At 44.7% G+C, this 14714-nt stretch overlaps 1 protein-coding gene across 1 annotated transcript; it reads left to right on the top strand.

Annotated features, from left to right (window-relative positions):
* Nucleotides 1–40: 40 nt before the first annotated feature.
* SIN3B (SIN3 transcription regulator family member B) lies at nt 41–14616 on the top strand. The gene is made up of 19 exons (XM_080566061.1): nt 41–192; nt 713–819; nt 1521–1674; nt 2682–2945; nt 3333–3476; nt 3701–3823; nt 4337–4426; nt 4865–4983; nt 5721–5928; nt 6636–6752; nt 7123–7361; nt 8058–8241; nt 8464–9058; nt 9553–9722; nt 10237–10410; nt 10690–10782; nt 11100–11194; nt 11338–11542; nt 11881–14616. The coding sequence occupies exons 1-19, from the start codon at nt 94–96 to the stop codon at nt 12109–12111; spliced, it is 3411 nt and encodes a 1136-aa protein (XP_080422187.1). The 5' UTR covers nt 41–93; the 3' UTR covers nt 12112–14616.
* Nucleotides 14617–14714: the final 98 nt, after the last annotated feature.

Genomic DNA, 14714 nt, shown 5'->3' with positions numbered 1-14714 from the left:
CCGAGCCGTGCGCGGTGACGCAGGCGCTCGGCGCGCGCTGACGGGAGGGGGGGGGGCGGCGGGGGGGGCGCGCGCGGCGGCCCCGATCCCAACATGGCGGCCGGGGGCGGCGGCGGCCGGGGGGGCAGCGCCCCGCGGTGGGGCGGCGGCGGCGGCGGCCGGGCGGTGGCGCAGGAGAAGCTGCCGGTGCATGTGAGTGCGGGGGCGATCCCGGGATTGTGTGCTCCCCCCCCGCCCGTCCCGCCCCTGGGGCCTGCCCCGCTCCTGGGCCGCGGGGGGGTGGCCCCGGTTCCTCCCCCCCCCCCCCCCCCCCCCCCCCTCGTTGCCGTGGGGAGCCCCTGCCCCCTTCCTCCGGTGCCGTGCCCCCCCCCCGCCCCTCTTCACCCGTCCCCGGTACCGTGTCCCCGTCCACCCCCCCCAAGCCCTGTCCTCCCTCGGGACCGTGCCCCCCCCCCCGCCCCGGGGCTGCCCCCCCTGCTCCCGGTGCTGTGTCGTGTCCCGCCCCCCTGGGCCCGCTGTCCTCCTTACAGCCCGCCCTCCCCGGTCCCGTGGTGCTGCCGCCCCCTCTGGTACCGTGTGCCACCCCCCCCGGGGCTGTGGGGCTCCCCCCGGGGCTGTTCCCCCCCTCCCCGGTGCCCTCAGCAACCTGGGGTGCCCCAGGGTTTGTTCCCCCCCCCCCCCACCGGGTCTCAGCCACGTTCCCTCCTTGCAGGTGGAGGACGCGCTCTCCTACCTGGACCAGGTGAAGATTCGCTTCGGCAGCGACCCCGCCACCTACAACGGCTTCCTGGAGATCATGAAAGAATTCAAAAGTCAGAGGTAAAAGCCAGGCCCCGCGCCCCGGGGCTGCCCCGTGGAGCTTCTCGGGCTTTACGGGGGTCTCTCTGCCTTTGCAGGGTTCCTCAGCCTTCCCACCATTTTAGAATTACGGAACCATTAAGGTTGGAAGATACCTTTAAGATCATCTGGTCCAACCATTGCCCCACTACCCGTATCACCCACTAAACCACGTCCCTAAGCACCACGTCCAACCAATCTTTACCATCTCCTCAGACACGCAGGCCACCCTGCTGGCCCTGTTCCCCTGTAGCACAGCACACTGTAGACAGTGGAGAAGGATGTCTGTCCACCCCGGTGTCGTGATTGTTTTCCAGAGCAGAAATTACCCAGGAAAAGAAAAATGTGGTTTTACCTCCCACTCTGAAACACAGGTCTGGAAAAAAAGGCTCCTAAGTGCAGAGCTGCAACCTATCAGCCCTCCAGGTGATGGCTGCCTTGCCCAATTTACGTAACCTGCACACTCATGTCTATCTCATCTCTGTGGACAGCACTCCCAGGGTGAGGCTGCCGTGGATGGTGGTTGTTCCCTCTGCTTGGGTTAATTTCCAGGTCTGAAGTTCCCAAAGTTTGTTAAAAACTGCATCTGTGAGAAGCCAGCTGCGTGATGTACCTCTGTCATTTTCTAGGCTTGACTCAGATTTCTGATCTAGACACAAGTAACAAACTATTCTCAATTTTAGCATTGACACACCCGGCGTAATCCGACGTGTTTCGCAGCTGTTCCATGAGCATCCTGACCTCATTGTAGGGTTCAATGCTTTCCTCCCGCTGGGATACAGAATAGAAATTCCAAAGAATGGGAAGTTAAGCATACAGTCACCGTTGGCTAGTCAGGTAGGTCACGGAGCTCATTATTCTAAGTAAATCCTGCTATATGGATCACTATATACATCTCTTACACAGTTTAGGCTTCGCAGATTTGCAAGTATTGCACGTTGCTAAAGTTTTTACAGAGCTTTCAAAGTATGGTAATGGGTACAACGTAAATTTGAATGTTTATTCTCAAAGCAGTTGTTAGTTTAGCTTGCACTAGAGCGATGTTCCTGCACAAAGTGCCACTGCAACTCGAAGTACTTCAGCCAGGTTTGAAAACTGAAATTGTAATTGGCTTGAGCTGTTTTTATAGGCTCTCGATGTGTGGTGTGTAGTGACGAATTAAAAAATCTGGAAGAATCGTACTTCCAGTGAGAAACTGAGAAATGTGTTTAGGCGGTAGGCAAAAAATACGTGTCAGGTGTTGCCATGTGATTGGTACCATCCCGCAATGAAAGGCTTCTTCTGTAATGTAGGTGGATATGTATTGGCCTCTGCTTCTTTTTTGTTGTTGTTGTGTGGTTGTGGAGGCTGAAACAGAGCTACCACCTGAATTTCACTGATAAATGTGTGGTTTAACTCTAATTAGTAGCAGTAGATATCTTTTAGATCTCAGTTCCCTTAGATCTCTCTGTTGCTGAGAAGTTTAGCGTCTTTGAGCTTTACATTTTATTATGTTTCTTAAAACTGACAGTTCCTCTGGAGTAGAACAGTGGTACCAGAAACCGCAGCGCACGTGATTTGGTACACCCTCTCAAGGGTAGTGGATAATGCAGTGACAGTCAAAAAGCAGCAGTGAGTCAGATGGTTTGTAAGCCAGATACGGCTTACGGGAATTTTTTTGGTTTTAAACTCATGGTGTTAATAACGTAGGTAAGGGAATTCATTGGCTAATTAAATCTTTTTTCTTATTTCTTCACGTGGTAATCTTTTCTAGCTAAACACTGAAAATAGTCATGCTAGGTTGTAGTTGAACTTGCACCTGTGTTGCTCTACGAATCACTGTCTTGTATGTTTTATACCACTAGGTGCCCTCAGAGCCTGTTCCCAGCGCTGTCCCTGGCAGTGGGCTGTTGTTGCATTACTCTCAGGAGAATTCGCACAACCACAGTGACTGTTCTGAGGAGTTTAGGCAACAGCTTCCGTACAAAGAAGATAAATCCCAGATTCCTTTGGAGTCTGATTCTGTAGAGTTCAATAATGCTATTAGCTATGTGAATAAGATCAAAACACGCTTCCTGGACCACCCGGAAATTTACAGATCCTTTTTAGAAATTCTTCATACTTACCAGGTAAAAAGCCTTCTGCGTTAAGATATTGTGGGTGCGCAGTGTGGCTGGTTGAATAGTTGTTGTCGGGTGAAACGTCAGCCTGTTGAACAGTTCCCAAGCTGTTGTCCAACAACTGCCTCATAGATATTTACATGATGAAATGACAGAAGTGTGAAAATTGTAGAACTTTCTGGGCTCTGTGGTGTAAAGGAGTTGTATCTGCATCTGTCTTCGCTAACCTTCAGTTGATGTAGTGATATCCTGTGTGACAGGATGCACTGTAAGAACCCTGGCCTGTCTGATAATCATATCAAGTTTGTGTTGCCTAGGGCTTTTGGCTGTTGTGGAGTTGTCAGTTTTTCATGCATTGTATGTTTTTGTGTCTAACATCTGTGCATATCTTTGCAGAAGGAACAGCTGAACACTAAAGGTCGACCCTTTCGAGGCATGTCAGAGGAAGAAGTGTTTACTGAAGTAGCAAATCTGTTCAGGGGACAGGAGGATCTGCTCTCTGAGTTTGGACAGTTTCTTCCGGAGGCTAAGAGGTCTTTGGTATGTGTATGCTTGGAACAAGACAGATTATTGAATACTGCCTGTTTGTATGTGGAATATGTTATGGAAAAACATACAGCCAGTAGATGAAATTTGCTTCTCTTCACTGTCTGGAATTTCACAAAGCAGGTCACTGAACTACACGCTCTCTGTTCGGATAAACCAGATTCTTTATTTGCACGGACTGAGGAGAGAGCACTGAAATGAGTATTTGTTTTCTTCAGTTCACAGGAAATGGACCATGTGAAGTGAACAGTGTCCAGAAAACTGAGCATGAAAAGAATCTTGAACACAGCAAAAAACGATCCAGACCATTGCTATTGCGTCCTGTTTCTGGCCCAGCAAAGGTATCTTTTGCAAGCGAAACTTAGAGTAGCCTGGTATTACTCATTGTGTTTATATAATTCCTTAGGTAAAGTTGTAATGAGTGGTGTCTTTGAGGTACGTAGGTGTTAGGTATGAGAAAATATTCAAAGCTATTTTAAAAATACTAATCTGCTGCAGCAAAAGCGGATGCTTAAAATATGCTCTGATGTATGCGGTACCATGTTGAATACTAAATATCAGGACCTTGTGTACAAAGTATTGGCCCTGGAAAGGGCCAATTCATCATTTTTACAAGCAAATCATTCTTTGGAATTCTTCCTGAAGTGATCCATTTTGTGTGTGTTTTCTTCTTCTTTGCTTAGGGAGTCATTTGATGGAGGTTGCTCTGGAGGACTTGACATAGCAATGCTAGATCACTCTTTGGGAAATGCTGACTTTCAGCCTTTGCTGACAGTTGTTACGTGTTTGCAAAGTGGAATTTGATAGTATTTGAGTGACAATGTGTTAAGTAAAACTGTTTGTTCTTTTAACAGAAGAAAATGAAACTGCGAGGTACCAAAGATCTGTCAGTAGCAACAGTGGGAAAATATGGAACACTGCAAGAGTTTTCATTCTTTGACAAGGTCAGTATTTGGCCTGTTCTCCCATCTGTGGACTAATTTTCAACCATTTATGTGGTTATTAATTTAATTGGTTCATTTTGTATACAATTTGTGTGTCAGCACTTAACAATTGCCTGACTTGGGGTGGCAGAGACAGACCAAGAAAAAAAAAAGATGGTTTTGGAAGAGGAATGGAAACTGATCTTTAACCTTTTCCTGAATGCTCGTCTCTGACAGATATGTTTTTCTCTGCTGTTTGGTGATATTTCCTCATAGTAACCAAATGTACCTCCTAAATTATTGTTTGAAACTGGGACTTCTGGGGCTAGTTCTCTTTCTGTATTGTGGTGCAGATAGAGGTTTGCCACCATACCCATGGTTCAGAGTACTTTGGAATGTGAACACTAAATAAAAATGACGTTCAGGCTGCCTGATCATTTCTCTCCAAACTGTTTTTAGGTGCGTAGGGTGCTAAAGAGCCAGGAAGTCTATGAAAACTTTCTCCGTTGCATTGCTCTCTTCAACCAGGAGTTGGTCTCTGGCTCCGAGCTGCTCCAACTAGTTACACCATTTCTAGGGTAAGTTACTGATTGCCATCTCTGCTGTGTTGTACTTTTTTAGGCCTTGCTCTGTTAATTTTTGGTAGGCACTGTGAACTTTGGTACTGAAGCTTTGGATTTAACTTCAGAAATACCTTCCAGGTAGCATGCCAGACGTTGAAAGCTAATCCATAAAGAGGAATAATAAAATCTGCATCTTAACATATCTGCACAGCTCTTGAGCATTTTGGGGAGGATATTTTCTGCTGTTTGTACATCCAGTTGAAAGCCTTATGAGCAGCAGACTACCTGATGCTATGCTAAACTAATGGGGGCAGAGAATCTCCTGTATTCTGGAGTGTGGTTTCTGTTCACATTCCCTGTTCTAATCTCTCGCTGTAAAATACAGGTATAAACATGGAATCTCAGAACAGAGCTGTGAAAAAGATAAATAGTTCTACCTCTTTGTTGTGAGTCTCTTGTGCTGTTTGGCTTTCAACAGAAGAGGGAGTCACATACCAAGGAATGCTGACTCCTCAGTCAGTTAAGGGTAGTGTTGGTGAAGCTGTGAAGAGAAATTCTCTTTCTGCCTTAAGTCAAAAAGAACATAAAGCATTTCAGAAGGAAAGATAACAGAGGTGAAATGTTGGCGAAGGATTTCTCACCACAGTACTAAATTTGTTTGGGTCTTCACCCTCGCTTTTATGACATGCATTAGCCACCCTAAAACTGTCAGAATGAAATAACGTAGCTTATGCTTACTTGTGTTTCTGAAGGAAATTCCCAGAACTGTTTGCACAGTTCAAGTCCTTTCTTGGTGTGAAAGAGCTTTCATTTGCTTCTCCACTGAGTGACCGATCTGGGGATGGAATGAGTCGGGAAATTGATTATGCTTCCTGCAAGCGCATTGGATCAAGTTACCGTGCTCTTCCAAAAACCTATCAGCAGCCAAAGTGCAGTGGAAGAACAGCCATTTGCAAGGAGGTATTTGGGGATCAACCTATTCAATCCCTGTACACACACTGTACTTAGGTAACTTGAAGTAGAGTAGTTAGTGCTACAGCTTCTACACGTGGATTCCTCTCTCTAACACTGACTAGTCACCTTTAATCTTGCATCAGTTATTCATCCAATTTATTGAAATAAGAGTATCCACATTCAGCTTACTAATTTTGTCTAAACGTATCTCAAAGCACTTCTTTCAGTTTAATCTCTTTTAAGTCTGTGTGCATACACAAAATTATTCGTATAGAAAAGAACATTAAATAGGATGAAATTAATTTTCTAGCAGTGGATCCTAACTTTTAAAAACAATGTTTCTCCTGAAAGAGCACTGTTAGCAAATGTCACAGGCACTGTTGTCACTGAGGACAGGCATATGCAGCATAGGTAGGTGCTCCCACCTTTTCCTGTTGTTGGCAACTCCGTCTCCTTTACTTACAGTTGTGGATTAATGCAGAGTGATCTCTGTGCTCTGTGAGATGATCGTGAAGGTGCTTTTGAACTTTGACACATTTCTACACAGACCTCTAATCATCTGAGGAGCACTCATGACAGTGTTAACTAGGCTGAAAATTCCAGTAGAAACTCAGGGAAGAACTCTGCAAGAATAAAACAGTAAAGTATCAGCCCCCTGAGAACAGCTCTGGGCTCATAAGGCTCTGTTCAATGTCATGTCTGCACTGCTGCAGGTGTTAAACGATACCTGGGTTTCATTCCCATCCTGGTCCGAAGACTCAACTTTTGTCAGCTCCAAGAAGACTCCTTATGAGGAACAGTTGCACCGCTGTGAAGACGAGCGTTTTGAGGTACCTCTGCTACTCAGCTTCCCTTCCGCTTGTCTTTTTCCTCAGAAAGTAAAACTTCTAGCCATGAGGATTTTGACTGAACTATTTGGTGGCCAAATACTGGAAGTTCAGTTAGTATTTGTTGATTTGAGTTAGATTAGAGTTTGGTGTTTTCCACTTGCTTGAAGCCTAATAGTTCTTTTTAGGCGTAGATCCAGTTCTGAAAAGCTTGTTATCTTTGGGAGAACTAGTATAGGTATATTTCCTAGCGGGAAACCTTGATGATGATTCTTAGCTCCACCCAGTGGGCAACAGACCTGAGCACTGCTCGTCTCCATTTTCCTGCTGTGCGTGTTTTTAACACTGTCTTTTTTAAACTCTTTCTTAACAGTTGGATGTTGTCTTGGAGACCAATTTAGCTACAATACGTGTGCTGGAAAGCGTGCAGAAAAAGCTTTCTCGACTGACTCAAGAGGATCAAGAAAAATTTCGACTCGATGACTGCTTGGGAGGAACATCAGAAGTGATCCAGCGCAGGGCCATCTATCGCATCTACGGTGATAAAGCACCAGAGATCATTGAAAGCCTTAAGAAAAACCCAGTTACTGCAGTTCCTGTTGTTCTTAAGAGGTAATTGCTGTTCTGCCATGTTCATCTGAGATCTCTAAGAAATTGATACAGGATTGTAAAGGTTGTTGGTTTTTTTTTTTTGATTGTTTGTTTCCAAAAATAAGTGACTTGGTTTTCACTTTCTTAGATTACAACAAAGGACAGAAATAGGAAATAAAGTAGGCTTTTGTTTGAAGTGACAAATATTTTAGCAGATTCTTAAAAGTAGGTAAAAATGTTTTGTTAGCTTATTGAAAATGCTCCTGTCTGTATTTCATGCTCCTTCTCAGACTGTGCTTACAGGAAAAACACATTTTTTAGTTAGATTTGGGAGTGAACTGTTTTTGAGTTGTAAGTCCTGCTTACTTCTCTTTATTTCTGATTACTTCATCCATCTCTTTTTTTAATTAAAAAAAAAAAACACAGTTTCTTTGTAATGCTGAAAGGTGTTATGAGATGATCTCCAGTTAGACAGTTAAGGTGTTGGAAACAGTTGTGGATTTCTAGACTTCCTCCTAAGCATTTTTTAAACCATGTCTTCTGTAGGCCCTGTTAGAGAGGAAAACCTATCTCCAGTGATGGTGCATTTTTATTTATTTACGGCTCCTAGGAATGCTGAAAAGTTTTTGGTGCGTCACGATTAGCTACTTTAAAAATGCTTTGTGTGCATTTCTGTGGTTGTCTTTTCAAACTGAAGTAGAGTGCATGTTTATGCAGGTTGAAAGCAAAAGAGGAGGAGTGGCGAGAGGCCCAGCAGGGCTTCAACAAAATTTGGCGGGAGCAGTATGAGAAAGCCTACCTGAAGTCTCTCGACCACCAGGCCGTCAACTTCAAACAAAATGACACCAAAGCTTTGCGCTCCAAGAGCTTGCTGAATGAAATTGAGAGTGTCTATGATGAGGTGTGTATGCTAGCAAATAACGCATCCTATTTGTCCTTCATTTATATATTATCTAAAGGTTTATCTCACTCCCGGGACCTTCTTGAAGGTAGTGCTTGGAAGAGTTCTCAGTCAAAAATGACTGTCCTAAGCATAGCGTTAATATGGGCTTATTTCTTCTGGCAGGAATGGCTCTTGAGCATGGAATGGAAGGATCTTTACCTATTTGTCTCTTGATTACAGCATCAGGAGCAGCATTCAGAGGGGAGAAGTTCATCCACAAATGAGCCTCATCTTATCTTTATCTATGAAGACAAGCAGATTTTGGAAGATGCAGCGTCTCTTATCAGCTATTATGTAAAACGGCAGCCTACTATCCAAAAGGAGGATCAAGCAACCATTCGGCAGATAGTGCACCACTTCATACCTGAGCTGTTTTTCTCTCAGCCCCCTGAACACAATATTTCTGAAGAATCAACAGATGAAGACAGAGAGAACCATCAGGGGCAGAATCTGGATACTCCTGAGCTACGGAAAAAACATATGCCTGGGCCTCCAAGCAGTCCTTTGGAGGCAAAAGCAACCTTCTGTGATGTTACAGCTGCTGAGCCCCACAACACTCTGGATGATGTTTACAGTCTGTTCTTTGTCAATAATAATTGGTATTTCTTCCTCCGCCTTCATCAGACTCTGTGCTCGAGGCTCCTAAAGATTTATCGTCAAGCTCAGAAGCAGCTTCTAGAATATCGGACAGAAAAAGAGAGAGAGAAACTCCTTTGTGAGGGGAGAAAAGAAAAGACCAATGATCCAGCCATGGAACTAAGACTGAAGCAACCAAGTAAGAGTAATCTGGGACATAGCCTGTTCTTAATGTTCTGGTTGTTAGCACTTGACTGTTTATGTCTGGGTAGCTAGACTAGCAGGCAAGTTTGTAAGGAATGTAGAGGTACAAACCTCGACTGTATTTGCAATTCATGGATGCAGCTGATTTAACAGGATAGCTAGTTCGTCATTTATCCTTTGAGGGCTTTCATGCATAGTTCATAGAGACTTCCTGCAAGCCCACTGTTGTCAGATGCTCTGAAGTGTCTTGTATTAATCTGTGACTTTGATGAAAATGTGAATGGCTCCACAATGAAATAGTTAATCACACAAGGTAGTCATGGAAGAGCATGAGGAAAAACTGTTAGTCTCGCAGCACTCCTTGCAGAGACTTCTGTGTAAACATGTTCCCAGTACTGAATGTCTTGTTTTGTGAGCAGTGTTGTCCTGTACATCTCCTGCCTTCACTCTACTACTTCCATGTAGTGACTGCTCTTTTCCCCCGTCCAGGTGAGGTGGAACTGGAGGAGTACTATCCTGCCTTCCTGGATATGGTGAGGAGTCTGCTGGATGGGAACATCGACCCAACACAGTACGAGGACACGCTGAGGGAGATGTTCACTATCCATGCCTATATTGGCTTTACTATGGACAAACTAGTGCAGAATATTGTCCGCCAGGTAACTAGTTTGCTGCTGTCCTATAGACAAATACGTTTCTCACATTACCCTGTACTACATAAACTCAGAAAACGTTGAGCAAATTCATAGAAAACTTACGTTTGTAGTGGAAAGGGCCTAATAGAAGTTCAGTGAGATAGTTCAGCATCACCTACAGTACAGGGATCACCTCAGGGGATTGATTCTTCCTGGCCTTAAGTTCCATTTTTTTCAAAATTCTGCCATTTCCAACGTGTATCTAAAGCAAAAGAAAGGCGCAGTCCATCCTGCTCAATATCTGTCTTCTAGTTGTAGTTTTGTTACAGTTAAGGTACATCAGCCCCTGCTCTTCTCTGTTCCTTGCATGGCAAAGTAATGAAAAGGAGAGCGAAGGGTGCGAAGTCTCTGAAGTTAAAACTTCTGGTACTTTGTCTGAGGTGCGATGCTGTGCTGAGTTTTGCGCTCCTTTCATAATACACTAGAGTAAACTTTTGGCCCAGACTTGCTGACTGAATTCCCCCTTTTTTAATGGAAGCTTCACCATCTAGTGAGCGATGACATCTGCTTGAAGGTTGTTGAGCTCTACTTAAACGAAAGGAAGCGAGGTGCTGCTGGAGGTAACTTATCCTCTCGGTGTGTCCGGGCAGCAAAGGAGACCAGCTATCAATGGAAGGCTGAACGTTGCATGGCAGATGAGAATTGTTTCAAGGTAAGAATTTGCTGCCAGGGAACTTCATAAAGTGGCTGTAGCTCTTCACCTTGGAGAAGTGACTTTGGAAGCTCCAAGGCCACAATGTTGAGTGAAAGCAATATGGAGAGAAGGTTCCAACGCCACCACAGATAGTGAAGTGGTGTACTGGCTCACTGAAAAGCCGTGTTGCTTGCTCCTCTCCTGTTCTCATATTTATTGTCCATATGACTTGTGAATATCCAGAGTTTTATTGTGGACCCATGTGGACAATATCTCGTGCCTGTCACTTTATTATAGGTAATGTTTCTGCAGCGGAAAGGGCAGGTGATCATGACCATTGAGCTTCTGGATACAGAAGAAACCCAAACAGAAGATCCCGTGGAGGTCCAGGTAATATTACAGTGATTGTGGAGTCTGCTGTACGACTGACAAAGCAGATGCTAAGAATGCTTTCCTGCCTTCTTGTTCCAAAATGTGAGACATGGCCAGAAGGATAAGCTTACTTAGGAGGTTGGGAGATTATATGTGGGGCTGTGGTCATTGACAGAAGTGTGCACGTTAACAGAACAGTTTCAACATAAATCAGCTTGGGGTTGACTGAGATACCAGCATCTTCATAAAAAGCAGCTTGGAAGTAAAGTAGTTCTTTGCAGCAGCGTTAGTCCTGATGAGAGAAATCTGACTTGAAATTGTTCTCTCTCGCGTAGCACCTTGCTAACTACATGGAGCAGTACGTTGGGGTAGAAGGAGCTCCAAACAACCAGAATGATGGCTTCTTATTGAAACCAGTCTTTCTGCAAAGGTGAGCTCCCTCCCTCCTCAGTCACACCTGCAGCAGCTGGTACTGCTTCCTCTAAACATGTGGCAGTGATTTTGGGTGATGTACTTAAGGGAATGGAAAACTAAGTGTGACAAATGTTTCATAATTTTTTCTATTGTTTTTAGAAACCTAAAAAAATTTCGCAAGTGGCAATGTAAGCAAGTGAGAGCTCTGCGGAGTGAAGTGAAGAGTTCCTGGAAGAGACTGATTGGGGTAGAAAGCGCCTGCAATGTGGACTGCCGTTTTAAGCTCAACACCCACAAAATGATGTTCATCATGAACTCAGAGGATTACATGTACAGGCGGGGAGCTCTCTGCCGAGCCAAGCAGGTACATCTATTACTCTCTCTGCACTTCGGCCAAAAGACAGATACCAGTAAGAGATCTTGTGACTGAATTCCTGCAAGCTGCACCCAGAAGTTATTTCTCTGCGTTGAATGAAACAGGGAGGAGAGATGGTAGATTCTGTGTGCTTTGGTTTAGTTTAGTAGTCTTTACCATGCAAATTTTAAGGGCGAGTGACAAACATTGAGAAATGAAGATCTTTAAAGGCAGGGATGCAGTTTTCTGTTTTACTGTTTGTGTTGTGTTGTAAAGCATGCACATCTTGGACATTCAAAGAGGTGAAGGTTTTGACCTCTTGGTGATCGTTACTGTCCTGTTTTCAGGTACAGCCAATGGTGCTGTTAAAGCACCACCAGCAGTTTGAAGAATGGCACAACAGGTGGCTAGAAGAGAACGTGACTATGGAAGCAGTTGATGTAGTTCAAGACTGGCTAATGGGAGATGAAGATGAGGAGATGGTGCCCTGTAAAACAACTTGCGAGACAGTGAATGTCCATGGGGTCCCGGTGAACAGATACAGAGTTCAGTACAGTCGCCGTCCAGCCTCACCTTGAGGAGACTTGTGCCTGGGACCAAGACAAGTAGGAGCGTTGCTGATGAAACACATTTACTCTGAGAATAGTGGTGGGAATGCAATGTATGTATTAATGATATTTATCCAAACAGCATTTTACTTTGGATTATGATGTATTTTCCATATGGCATAGACTTGTCTCCTTGCAGCGTAATCCTCCAGTCATCATGAAGAGACTTAACAGCTTTATGGGAAGAGGGCTCTTGGCATTGCCACACACTTTTTAGTAGTTTCATAGCTTTAGGCCACTGCTGACCAGCCAACACAGGAGGGCTGAACGAGGGGGGTCAGGCTCTTGGCAAACCACCACTAGTGGCTTCGTTGGAGAGATGGAGTTGGCTGGTGCTTGAGCAGATGCTGGCAGCTGCTTCCACTTTGAAAGGTTTAATGTTCTCTATCTTCCTGAATTTGTGCTGTCTTGGAGCCTGCAGAACTCTTCAGTGTAACCTCCAAGTGCTGGTGTGGCTGAGAGCACCTGGCACAGGTTGCCAGCCTTGCTGCAGACTGCTTCGTTATCTGTGTGTACTGATAAGGCAACAACTGCAGTATTCATCACTGATGCTCTGGTGAGAAAACGCCAAAACTGAGACAAGGGTGTGCTAAGCACTCTAACTCTCACTCATCAACTGTGTATTTTGGAGCATGAACTAAGGGGGAAGAAACTCTGTAGCCTGCAGTGCTAGGCAAGAGCAGCTGGCAGCACAGGACAGCCAAGGCCCATCATCACCTACCTGGCTGCAGGTGCTGCACCAGATCCCGTGTCGTTGCTTTGTGAACGTATGACCTGCTGCAGACTCTGCCTTTTACATCCGGAGCTGCTTGGAGCGTGTGCGTGGGAAGGAATACCCATTGCGAGGTCTGGTCTGGTTTTGGGGTTGGGTTTTTTTTCGGATTTTGCATGCTGATTGGCAGCCTCTGGAGACTGCGTTCTCAGGCGCTTCGCTTTTCTTGTGCATGCCCGGACTCCGTGGTTCTGCTGGGTTGTACCACTTAAATACCATCGGTAGATGGAGCGCTTGCAGCACAGTAAGCGCGCTGGATCTGAGGTTTGTCCCAGATACTTTGCTGTTTCTGCTAGGTCAGCACAGATGCTGTATTTGCAGTGACACATGGAAATCTGTGATGGGGAGGATTAGATCCAGCCGCAACCATTATAGACGAACTTTTCCACTGAACCATCTGTACTTTGAAGCCTTTTTGAAAAGAAGCAAAACAAAAAGTACCTTGAGCCGTGCAGAACACTACGTCAATTATCTGACTAAATCTATTGAAAAAATCAAGAAAATTCAGTCGTGTCTGTCCTGCAACCCTGTCGTGACTTTGCTCTTGTTTCGCAAAGGCAAGCACACTATCATGGAGTGTATTACAAACATCATGTCTTGAGGCAGGTCCGGCCTCCTTTCAGCTCAGCTTCCAACTTTTCCTAGCTTTTGGGGGAGTAACGCCCCACCTGGATATTTTTTGTGGCTTTGATTTTTATGTTAAAATTTCTGCCAGACCTGAGTAGCAGCCTGTAGGATTTCTCCTGAGTTATTTCCACTGTACAGCATTTGGTTTTGCAATTGTCTCACTTGACAGTAGAAAAATTGGCCTTTGGGGTACATTTAATAGAAAACTGTACCGACTCTTTTGTCTTTTTTGCAAAATAATCTGTGGGAGGGAAGGAGGGAGACCAGTCTCTGGCATTCGTGGCCACTTGCACAACTATTGCCAGTGGAGCACTATTCATCAAAAACTCGTGTTCTTGTTGTCCGAGTCTCTGTTAAATTTTGGTTACGGAAATGATCTGGAGGTTCTTCCCCTGCTCTTGTTGCAGTAAGTGATAAAAGCCACTGAGGGTGTAGCTATGGGAGAGCTGGGTGGAGAGGGGGGACAAGCCCAGTGCAAAGCACAGTCTCCCCTTTTGCTGCCAGACAGCTCAACAAAATACACCTCAGTCCTGTTCACCTCTCTGCTGTCTTCCAGTGGAGATGACAACTGTGCCAAATTTTATGGTTTTATGATACAGAAAATGTTTACTAGACAGTAGGTTGCAACTTGTGGCTTAAAATGCATTTGATTCCAGGTGTCCCGCAGTGTAGGAGGGTAACACACCTGTGCGCCATCCTGTTCCATCTCTCCATTTTTAAGTGTACTTCAGGTATTTTTAAGCATCCTTATTTTGTATACCTTAATTTATAATCTGAACAGATGAAGACAGACTGTGGCCCTTTACAGTGCTATTGTCTTAAAAATGATAGTAGCAAACGATGTGAAATGATGGAATAGGGGGCAGTGCAGGTTTGAGAGTGGCTTGCTAACGTCTGAGGGTTTAAGCTCAACTGTTGTGTATCTGCTAGCACGACCTTGATTCAAGAGTTTGTTCTTCCATTTTTTTGAAGGATCTTTGCTTTTGGGCTTGTAATTGCTTTGCCAGCTCTTTGAATGTAGTTTTTTTATATTTATTTGCACATTCAAGTAAAATAAAATATTGATTTTAAAAGTCTGCAGGTCTCACTGTTTTAAGTTTGTTTAAAATTAATTTAAACATTCTGACAACTCCCAGAAGTGATGGTTGTGCACCTGAAGCTGAATTTTAAATGG

This window comes from Anser brachyrhynchus (genome assembly GCF_964034855.1).
Source record: "Anser brachyrhynchus genome assembly, chromosome: 23".
In the NCBI taxonomy this organism is placed as follows: domain Eukaryota; kingdom Metazoa; phylum Chordata; class Aves; order Anseriformes; family Anatidae; genus Anser; species Anser brachyrhynchus.
The sequence above is the reverse complement of the archived record's forward strand: the minus strand, read 5'-3'. Positions and strand labels throughout refer to the sequence as shown.

What these genes read in the sequence shown, in the direction of transcription:
- SIN3B (XM_080566061.1), top strand. Translation starts at nt 94, where the DNA reads ATGGCGGCCGGGGGCGGCGGCGGCCGGGGGGGCAGCGCCCCGCGGTGG. An exon ending in AGTTTTCATTCTTTGACAAG is followed by an intron (nt 4,427 to 4,864) that starts GTCAGTATTTGG and finishes AACTGTTTTTAG; the next exon opens with GTGCGTAGGGTGCTAAAGAG. An exon ending in CAGATGAGAATTGTTTCAAG is followed by an intron (nt 10,411 to 10,689) that starts GTAAGAATTTGC and finishes ACTTTATTATAG; the next exon opens with GTAATGTTTCTGCAGCGGAA.